The following is a 9882-nucleotide window of genomic DNA, read 5'->3' on the forward strand; positions in this document are numbered from 1 at the left end:
GCTCAATGGAGCGGCTCTGAGACACGGCAATGCCTGCTCTTCCAGGAAAGCAGCTGTGGCATGACGATTGCATTCTCTCATTCTGTGATTCCCCACCAACACCCTGACAAGTTCGCTGGTAGGCTGTGCAAGACCTGTAGCTGGCTGCCTCTGCAGATGCTCACTGCCGGCTCTCACTGCAGGTAGGAAAGCAGGTATGGGGCAGCCCTGGCCCCACAGCCCTGCTCTGTGCCCGCCTGCTTCAGCTGCAGCTCCAGCCATGAGGGCTGCAGGCTATGGGGGTCTAGGGACACACTGCCCGAGACATCCCCATGGCAGGAACCTCTGGGCATGGAGAGGCACTTGCTTAGGCATCACACAGTCCTCCCTGAGCCTGTTCTGCTGGATCAGGACAGCTGGGTCCCAGCTTTCCAGCCACGACTGCCATCCGTTAGCACCGCAGGAGGCGAGACCCCCCACCCATAAGGGAAGAACACACAGATGGATTTGTTCCCCAACAGAAAGCTGCTTTGAAGCCACCTTTGAGACGTCTTAATCTCCAGAGTGTCTATGGGCTCACCCCTGCCACCAAGCCCCTTATGGATGGACACCGGGGCCACAAGTAGGGTGAATGTTTTTCTGGGGACCTTTTAAGGAAACACCTAAATGTGGCAGGACGTTGAAGATCCACAGAACCAAACAATGTTCTTCTCCACATCCCCCCAGCCTCATCAGGCCACCGCAGCACCCCAAGGTATCACTTTGCTACTCTGCAGGGTTTGGACAAGCCCGAGGCTGGTCACAGCTGATGCTGAGCTTGGTGCAGGGCTACCCAGCCTCTTAGGGGTGGTGTGACGGCCAGGTGTCAAAGTCCTGCCTCCAAACTCATGCTCTAAATCAGCGGGAACCCCTCAGAGGCAGCACAAACTCTCCTTGTTGCAGGTCCAGTCATATTTCTGGACAAGGACAGAGGATTATGGGGTTGTTCCCAGGACCTCTTATTGGGCTGGTGCTCAGCTGGGGGCTCCAGGAGACTCCAGTGAGTGGCGACCAGCAAAAGCAGAACAAGAATTTCCATGTACTCAAGAGTGAATGGGAAATGTGAAAGCTGAACTTTCTTCAGTAGGTTTCCATGACACTTGGTTTGCTCTTGAAATAAACACTAGAGTGTATTCCTGATTCAATCCACCAGCTACCAGCAACTCAAGGTTATTTTTCAAGAATGAGGGTAGTGAGGGTACGGTGTCCTCACAGCAGGCTGCTTATCCAGCTGCTGTACTGCCTCCTTCGTTTGGTTTATGTTTATAAGAAATACCCTTGTGTTGACGGAAAAACACATGAAAGAACATTACTCTTGCAGAATACATGTTTGTCATGACAGGTTGAGAGAGCACATTTTGAGGAAGGGCAACTTTCTGACAACTCATCCCTGAAAGACAGACAATAACACTCTCAATGGATTTCATCCTCACTGGGAAGAGGCAGCACCTAACCTCAGTCATGACATGCTAATTTACAACAGAAAAAACTTCTGGCTAAAAGAGCAGCAGAAAGAGCAGTGCTGGATGGCCCCCCAAAACAATACAAGCCTGTCACCCAAAATAAGCACAGGAGATGGTCCCTGCTGCAGACAACTGACATTTAGCAGCTCCATGCCTCACAAGCAAATGTCACAAGGAGACCAAGCGAAGGGGATGTGCTGGTGTCTCAAGGAACAGGCAGTCCTCTTCCAAGAGGGAAGCCTGGGTGCCCAGGGATGCTCCTCCAAATGCATTCCCTGGACTGCAGGTTTCAGTGGGTGCAAAAAGGGATGTTCCCTGAGCAGTTCTCCATTTTCTCTCTCCTAGCCTTCATGCAGCATCCCATGGCTTTAAAGCCAAAAGACAAAGAGAAATGGCAAGTGCATGTTTTCCCTCCAGTTCTTTTTGCCATTCACCTGTCCCACATCCCTTCCTAATTGCTTCTTTACAGAAAAGAGATTTCAGGAGCATTGTCTGCTGCTAACAAGGGAGGGAGCCAGCCCTGTAAACCCAGTAAACCCCGCAACAAGAGGCTGAACAAAAAGATGAGAACTTTTACTGACAAAAGACTGAGTGAAGACAGGCACTGTCCACCCAACTCTTAGCTATTGTTGGAAATATCACATATCAAGACATCCACAGCTGAAGGTATGAAAGACATAAACACATATACTTTCAAAGGCCCTTACTCAAAACTGAACTGGGATGCAATAAATCAGCCCCCACATTCACACACACACAAAAAGGAAAAAAAAAAAAAAAAAAAAAGAAAGAAAGGAAGGAAGGAAGGGGAAATTCAGATTAGTCACAAAGAAGTTCCCCCGCCTGCTTCTCTGTGTGCATAAAGCAGCCTCCTGAAGATACTTTATTCACCTCTGCTCTTGGGACAGGAGCTCATCTGTCCCCTGCTCCTCCGGGCTCCGGCTGTGCTCCTGGCCCTGTCCCCAGCAGCTGCTGGCAGCTTGGCTGAGATGGAAGGACAGCCAGTCATAGAGCCCAGAAATGAAGACCAGATGGATTGCAAAAGTGAACCTGCAGAGGATGAATGGAAGAGCTGGCAAAGAGGACAGGCTAGGAACATGTTACACCTTGTGTCCGCGACTGCTCAATGGATATTACTGCTTGCCTGCTTGATTTACCTTGGTATAAATTCTCTGCAACCCTCAAAGGTAAGAGCCCATGTTCAACCCATTGCTTGCTGGTCTGTAAAGTTTTGTATGGGCTTTTTTGGCTTTTTGCTTTTTTTTTTTTTTTAAGAAAAGTAAAAAGCATTTAGGCTTATCCCTATTCAAACCACAAGTTTTTAATCCTTTCCTTAATCATTATCATTCTATTTTTTACATTTCACATATTGGCAGGCTGGTGGACTGCCAACAACTTTTCACTGTGCCACTTATGCACCAGCTACTTCTCCTCCCACATCTTCTCCAGGAGCTATGTACCACTTTAAAGCTTGTTGTGCTTCATCTTACCAGAGAGTTCGTTCTTTCCACCCACTTAGACTTGTTAGAGAAGCAAGCCAGGCATGTAACCATGCAAGGGAGGGATGGCCTCATGTTCTGGGTTCTCTGCTGTTCAATGAAAACCCTCATGCTCTGCAGAAGTTTCACTGACTTCAGTCTCATGGTGGTCATTAAACTGCAGAATGATGATCCCAAAACATGTTGAAAGATAACACTTTTCATTCAGTTCAGTGCTCTTCTCCTTTGGGGAGAGAAGTTGCACTGGAAGCCAATGGAGAAGGGCAAGCTATCGCACTGCTTGAGATGCAGAAACCTCTCCTGGGTCACACTCTGGTTGTGACTCCTCATCCCTCAGTATCTCTCTCTTCTGTAAATATGTTAATTCAAATCCTCCTCCTCCAGAGGATTTGCCTGTGAGCCTTGCAAACCCAAGACAGCAGCAGCTGAGGAGGGGACACAGTACATGCCTGGAGTTTCCCTTCCTCAACACAAACAACAGAAACAGGGTGATCGAGGAGCAGCGAATGCAGCAGAGAAAAAGTCCAGGCCCCGGGAGTCACCAGAGGACCTTTTCAGTTTTAAACACTTGCTAACTGCAGGCTCAGAGCCGGTTTCTATTATTTTAAGCAGATAACTATGATGTCCTGTTTTGACTGCATCATGGTGTGCAGGAGCGATCTCACAGGCAGTACACAGGGGGATTTCATCACACCGGAATTACAAAGCTCAGTAGGATAGCCGTGACCTGGCCAATAAATGTTTGCAGAAGAGGCAGCGTTACCCATCTGACTTTTGGGACAATTTAGGGACATGGACTTCATGGAAGTCAGCAGCATCAGAACAGCAGGCTGGGAGTACTGGTCTGTGGGAGCAACAAAGAGGATGTCCCTGATCTTGGCAAGTGTCCTTCTGCTCCCCAGGGCTGGAGAGCGCCACGCTAACTTTAATACCAAGACCCGTACCTGTGTTTTTTCATAGCAAGACCATATTTGATTACATTCCATAGACCTGACAACTCCTAAAAAACCAAACCAAACCAAACAACCCCACCCTGTACTGTTCTCTGAAAGAACAGCACAAATGACATGGCACATACTCAGGAAAGTCTGCGGCCCAGATCGTTCTTAACAAAACAGGACAGTGACCTGGTTCCTGTCATGGTGCTGCCTGAAGAACAAGCCTCAGTTGTGATTTCCAGCTGAGCAACAGTTGGGAAAAAAAAAAAAAAAGAAATAGTGATAGCCTGTTTTCACATCTGCAAGACTTGTGTGTCCCCATTTCTGCTGGAATTGTCTCCTGCCACAGCAGCTGGGATCTGGGGTGTGTTCGAAGGGGGGTGGTCAGTAGGTCAGAGAGGTTCTCCTCCCCCTCTACTCTGCCCTGGTGAGACCACACCTGGAATATTGTGTCCAGTTCTGGGCCCCTCAGTTCCAGAAGGACAGGGAACTGCTGGAGAGGGTCCAGCGTAGGGCAACAGAGATGATGGAGTGAAGCATTTCCCTTATGAGGAAAGGCTGAGGGAGCCGGGTCTCTTTAGTTTGGAGAAGAGGAGACTGAGGGGTGACCTTATTAATGTTTACAAATATATAAAGGGTGAGTGTCACGAGGGTGGAGCCAGGCTCTTCTCGGTGACAACCAACGGCAGGACAAGGGGTAATGGGTTCAAACTGGAACACAAGAGGTTCCACTTAAATTTGAGAAGAAACTTCCTCACAGTGAGGGTGACAGAGCACTGGAACAGGCTGCCCAGGGACATTGTGGAGTCTCCTACTCTGGAGACATTCAAACCCACCTGGACACCTTCCTGTGTAACCTCTTCTGGGTGTTCCTGCTCTGGCTGGGGGATTGGACTAGGTGATCTTTCGAGGTCACTTCCAATTCCTAACATTCTGTCATTCTGTGATCTGGCCCTGGGTAGGCCACTCACATGCGTAGTCAGGGTGTGAAACCACCCCAATGGCAAATGCATGGGAGGTAAAAACCTTGAGCAGCTGTTGGGAATTCAAAGGCTTCTAATGATCTGTTGCAGGATGATTTTGCCTGAATTGGGCAGGATAAAGTGCAGGAGGAGTACATGCAGAGATTTAATGTAGATAAGGAAGACATGGCCATAATCCTAATATCTCCTGGGGTGGAGAAGGTACAACCCACTTCCAGTGCACAGTTGTCTGCAATCTGTGTGACACGGGGAGTCACGCACATGATCACAACGGCCCTCTCAAGCAGCACAAAGTGCTACAGTCCGCTGAAATTTGCACTTTGTGCACTACAAACCTATTCCTGAAACTTCTGCCACATGTCACAGCTGTAGACACAATGTCCCGGACAAGAGGAAGCCTCATGTTCAGGCATTCAGAACAGGCAAGAATGATGTGGAAATGTTGTGTGTAAATGATACAGGGAAATCTAATGCAGTCAGTAAGGAGCACCTCTCCACCCTCAGCCCTTCTGGCACCCTTGTAAGAAGGCAGAACAGAGAAAGAGGGGTGACTTTGTTACTAGCTCCCAAATGCCCTTCCAGTCCTACAGTACGTTCTGTCCTCAGCAGAATTTACCAGTGGATAATTGCAAAGTACTCTGAGATCGCACAATAACGGGCAGAGATATGTAAAACATGTACTTTCATAGAAACAAGGCTCGTATTCTTACAATTACTACAAGTTTGTCACCCAGCCTGTGTTTAGTACACCCTGTCCGGCAGTGGCCAGATCAGACAGATTGCGATGGATGTTGTTTGACCTCAGAAGCTTAGCAGTCTTGTGCTTAACTATGGTCTTGTTGGGAAACTACCTGGAAATCCCAGCTGTCTAAGCCAAAGAGTGAAATGCTTGAGCACTTAGGTGCCTAAGAAAAGAGTAAGTGTAAGACTCCAGCTGCTGAGGCAATGGATAGGATCAGTAATGTCAGCAGAGAGAGCTCCACCAGAGCCAGCGTGCAATACAAGCTTGAATTTGGTAGTCAGATCCAGCGTTGCCAGTGGAGCAAGCAGCAGAGCATCAGCTGTGGCAGCACTAGAGGGTGCCAGAGCAGACCTTTCCCATGACCAGCACCCACCTCAGGCTCCAGCACAGACTGCACAGGGCAGCCCAGCTCCAAACTCCTTCCCTGCCACTTGTCTTTACCAGGGCACAGCACTGAACCTGCAGATTTGCATGTCTGTGCTCACTCCCTACCCTGTTCCAACACTTTCCCTGTGCTCAGAGGGAAGGGGCTGCTCTGCTCCTGTAACATGTGAGGCCAAATACATGAAAGTCAGTCCAACACACATCTCACCAGACCACCTTCTCCCTTAGGAAAGCCATAGCATAAGTAAAGAGAAGAACACAGACCAGCGGGGCTAACCTTTCACTCTTTAATCGGGCAAAATACTGAAGACTTGTGGTTGTGAAGACACTGCAGATTTGGGCCTCCTGTGGTTAAGATGAGAGATGGGTTTGAGATGCAAAGTTCAGATTTAAAAATCTAATACAGAAGCTTGGTGTGTCACATATCTGATTAGTAAGATACACACTTCTATATTTGCATTCACTTTTTTCTGTTATAAAATGCAAATTCATTTTAAACTTATCTTAATGCAATTCTAAGGAACCCACTGAGAGACACACATCCAGTAACGGCCTGACCCAAAGCACAGGCAACCATAAAACCAGACCCACCTCTCAGTGCCTGCGGGAGGGGGTGAGACAGCAGGGGCACAGCTGGGTCCCAGCTTTGCAAAGAGACATCCCTGGCTTTAAGTCAGAGTCGAGGGGATTGCACAGAACAGGCTTTGCACCCGAGGTTCTTCCTTATTGCTTGCTCTGGCTCTATTACATTCACTGGGATGTTTTTCTAAACAGGACCAACGCTACTTGGTGCGCTCTGGAGGGCTCTGCACCAGGCTGAAAATCAGACTAGCTAGGAACTGCTCTAAAATCGTATTGTATAATAATGATAATAACGATATAAAAACAAGTAAAGAGCTGGCCAGCTGACCACCGTGCGAGCTGAGGCTGCCTGCCGCGCTTTCGGAGGCGCAGACCCCTCCCGGTGGCGAAATGAAAGCGACAGCTTCGAGGGGCCCGCAAGGTGCGGTAACGAGGATTTCTCTTGTTTCTTTTTTTTCAGAGCGACAAAATCCCGTGGACTCACATCCGATACACAGGTGGGTGGGCGTCGGGGCTGGGGGGGCCACCACGGGAGGGCTCCCGGGGCCCTGCAGCGCAACCCCCGGTCCCTCGGCCGGTGCCGGTACCGCCGGTGCCGGTACCCCCGGCGCGCTGCCCCGCCGCCTTCCGCCGGCAGCCGGCGGGGCTCCCGGCTTCTCCGCAGCGCTGCCCGACTTACGGAACGGCTCCCGGCTTCCCACAGCGGTTCCCGCGGCGCTTCCTGGGGCACCGGTACCCCCGGGGGGGCTCCCGGCTTTGCCCCGCACCGACCCGCGGTCCCTGGGGACCGCCGTGGCAGCCGGGGGCTCATAAAATGCCGGAGTCTGCTAAGTGCTTTGCATCACTGCAATGCCTGTTTCTGCTGGGGGAGAACGGTGCCGGGAGAGCTATCTGGGGGGAGAGGGGCCAAATCTGACCCACTGCTGCCAGGTGCAAAACCAAACAAAAAGGGCTTTCCCGGAGCAGAAGAATCCAAAAATCTGGGTGGATTTCTTAAGTTCTTACCTAGCTACTAAAACAAGCTTTCACTCTGCAAAAGAAGGAGAAAGTATTTTCAGGAGTCTACTGAGTACACAGAGCATGCTCTTGGGGTATTTCTGAAACAAGTCAATGATTTCCTGATCTATGAGAAATGTAAATGATTTCCTGAGGAAGAGTGAGCAAGCGTACACACGGCAGCAGAAACAGCAGTGCTCTGCGTGCCGACTTCATTGCATGTTTTGTCAGATACCATACCTCAACGTTAGAAGCAAATACAAAGATTTTTAAATATTACAAAAATACTGTTGACAGTTTTACTTGCAGTTAGTATTGTCAGGTAGCAAGGAGTTTAACCCAATAGAAACCCATGTTTCTAGAGAAAAAGCTTGAGAAATTTGGTCTCAGCCCAGAGGGGCTATGTTGTCTGCCAGGAGATCTTCTGCTGATGTCCCAGGAGTTTTCAGCTGGTGTGCCCAAATCCCAGGAGAATAAGCAGGGAAACATTTCCAGCATAGCTGTAGGAACTGTTACTGCTTGTTCCAAGAGAGAACCTTTCACGCTAAGTTGTGGTTTAATTTCTTCTGACTGCTCTGTATTCATGTGTTTCTTCCATTTCTATCTCTACACTGCTCTTCTGTCCTGTATGCCTGTCTTCTGTAAAAAAAAGACCCCAAATCCGAAGGCAAGGATTTAGGCTACCAGCATCTCCAGAGAAAGCACTTTTTCTCCTCCTTCCAGCTTTGATCACTTTTTTTCTCTTCCTATTTACTGTCTTTATTTTCTGTTCTTTTTAGGAACCTGTACTTCCTAACCTCACAGGGATGATTTACTTACATGTCTATATTTTAAATAAGACATATATATGGTAAATAAGTAGCATGCAAGTAGAAACTTGAAGCAATAATTCATATAAACTGGAGTTTAGTCCAAAAGGCACAGCTTGCTCGGAAACAGAAACCTGGAAATTTCCAGTGTAGATTATACATTCTAGTTCAAATCTACCCTATTCGCTAGTTCACTCTCTTCCTTTCCTATATTTTTCCACCTTTCCTGAAGTCAGTCCATTTAAAACAACTCATTTCCATTAAGACATTTGTCATCATGGGATCATCTTTGCTTTCTTCCATTCTAGGTGAAAGCATCAAAGGAGTAGCTGTGAATCTCACTGCTGAAGTAGGCTCTATTCAGATCAGAAATGGTTCTATCGTGATCCCCTGTGATGGCCTCTACCTACTGTCATTGAAGGGGAATATCCACTTTTCTGACCTGGATGAGGAGGACTCGCTCAAGCTGACATTGTGGAAGACAAACAAGGCTCTCTGGGAAGCCGCTGTCCAGGAGAGCGGCACTGCAGTACATCTCACCACAGTGCTCTACTTGTTTATTCAAGACAACATCACCCTGTGCACCAGCTCCAATGCCACCATTGAGAAATTGTCATTCAGCCTTGTGTTAGTAGGTCCCCTCACTTGCCCATTATAGAAGATGACGTATGAAATGTAAGATGTAAAGTACAGCCTTTCCTACCCATCTGTTTGCCTGTGGGAGGCTTGTTCTCACAGGCTGCACTTGTACAGGCAGACTGCTCCAGCCTCCCTCCTCGGGGCTGGGGAAAGCCTCTGCTGGAACGCAGATAAGTCACAGGACAAACAGGCTTTATATAGTGCATGTTGTGTTCAGCTCTTTGAAGCTCTGTGCAGCTGTTTTGCTACCTAGGATGGATCTTTCTAACACTGGGAAAAATGGATGCCGTGGAGCCCTTGGGGAGAACAGAAATAAAAGCCAAAGAATGTCACCTAAGCTTAGCTAATATTCAGAGAAATCCTGGGTTTCTCTTTTTACTTGGCAGTATCTTTATATAGTACAAATATGCTGTATATTTGCTAAAATAAAAGTCTGGTAAATCAGGAAGATACCTCAAGTGCCTGGAAGCCATTTAGAAAAGGACAAGCGATTCACTCAACAGCCCTTTGCCTAGCAAGGCAGGAGACATGGAAGAGGTGGCAAGGGACTTCCTTTGCAGTGATCCTTATAAATGCTCTCTGAGAGGTAAAGGCCACAAAAGGAAGGTGGCATTTTGAAGTGAACTAATAGGACTGTACCAGATGGCAGAAAGTCCAGCCCTGCAGTGACTATGAGATTTTTAGGAGAAGCTTTTAAGAGCAGAGACCCACTGTCTTTTTCCAGCTGTCTGCAGAGGACTCCTGAGCTAAGTGAATACCTGGTGGGACATTTACATCTTGACATTAGCTCTTGGAGTTAGGTTGAAGGACAATCTCCCCTTCAAGCATA

The 9882-nt window shown here is 48.2% G+C and overlaps 1 protein-coding gene across 1 annotated transcript; it reads left to right on the forward strand.

The window, feature by feature from the left end:
* The first annotated feature begins 1943 nt into the window (after nt 1-1943).
* On the forward strand, nt 1944-9382 carry TNFSF4 (TNF superfamily member 4). The gene is made up of 3 exons (XM_080348389.1): nt 1944-2668; nt 7070-7106; nt 8723-9382. The coding sequence occupies exons 1-3, from the start codon at nt 2471-2473 to the stop codon at nt 9070-9072; spliced, it is 585 nt and encodes a 194-aa protein (XP_080204515.1). The 5' UTR covers nt 1944-2470; the 3' UTR covers nt 9073-9382.
* Nucleotides 9383-9882: the final 500 nt, after the last annotated feature.

This window comes from Nesoenas mayeri (assembly GCF_963082525.1).
Source record: "Nesoenas mayeri genome assembly, chromosome: 8".
Lineage (NCBI taxonomy): Eukaryota > Metazoa > Chordata > Aves > Columbiformes > Columbidae > Nesoenas > Nesoenas mayeri.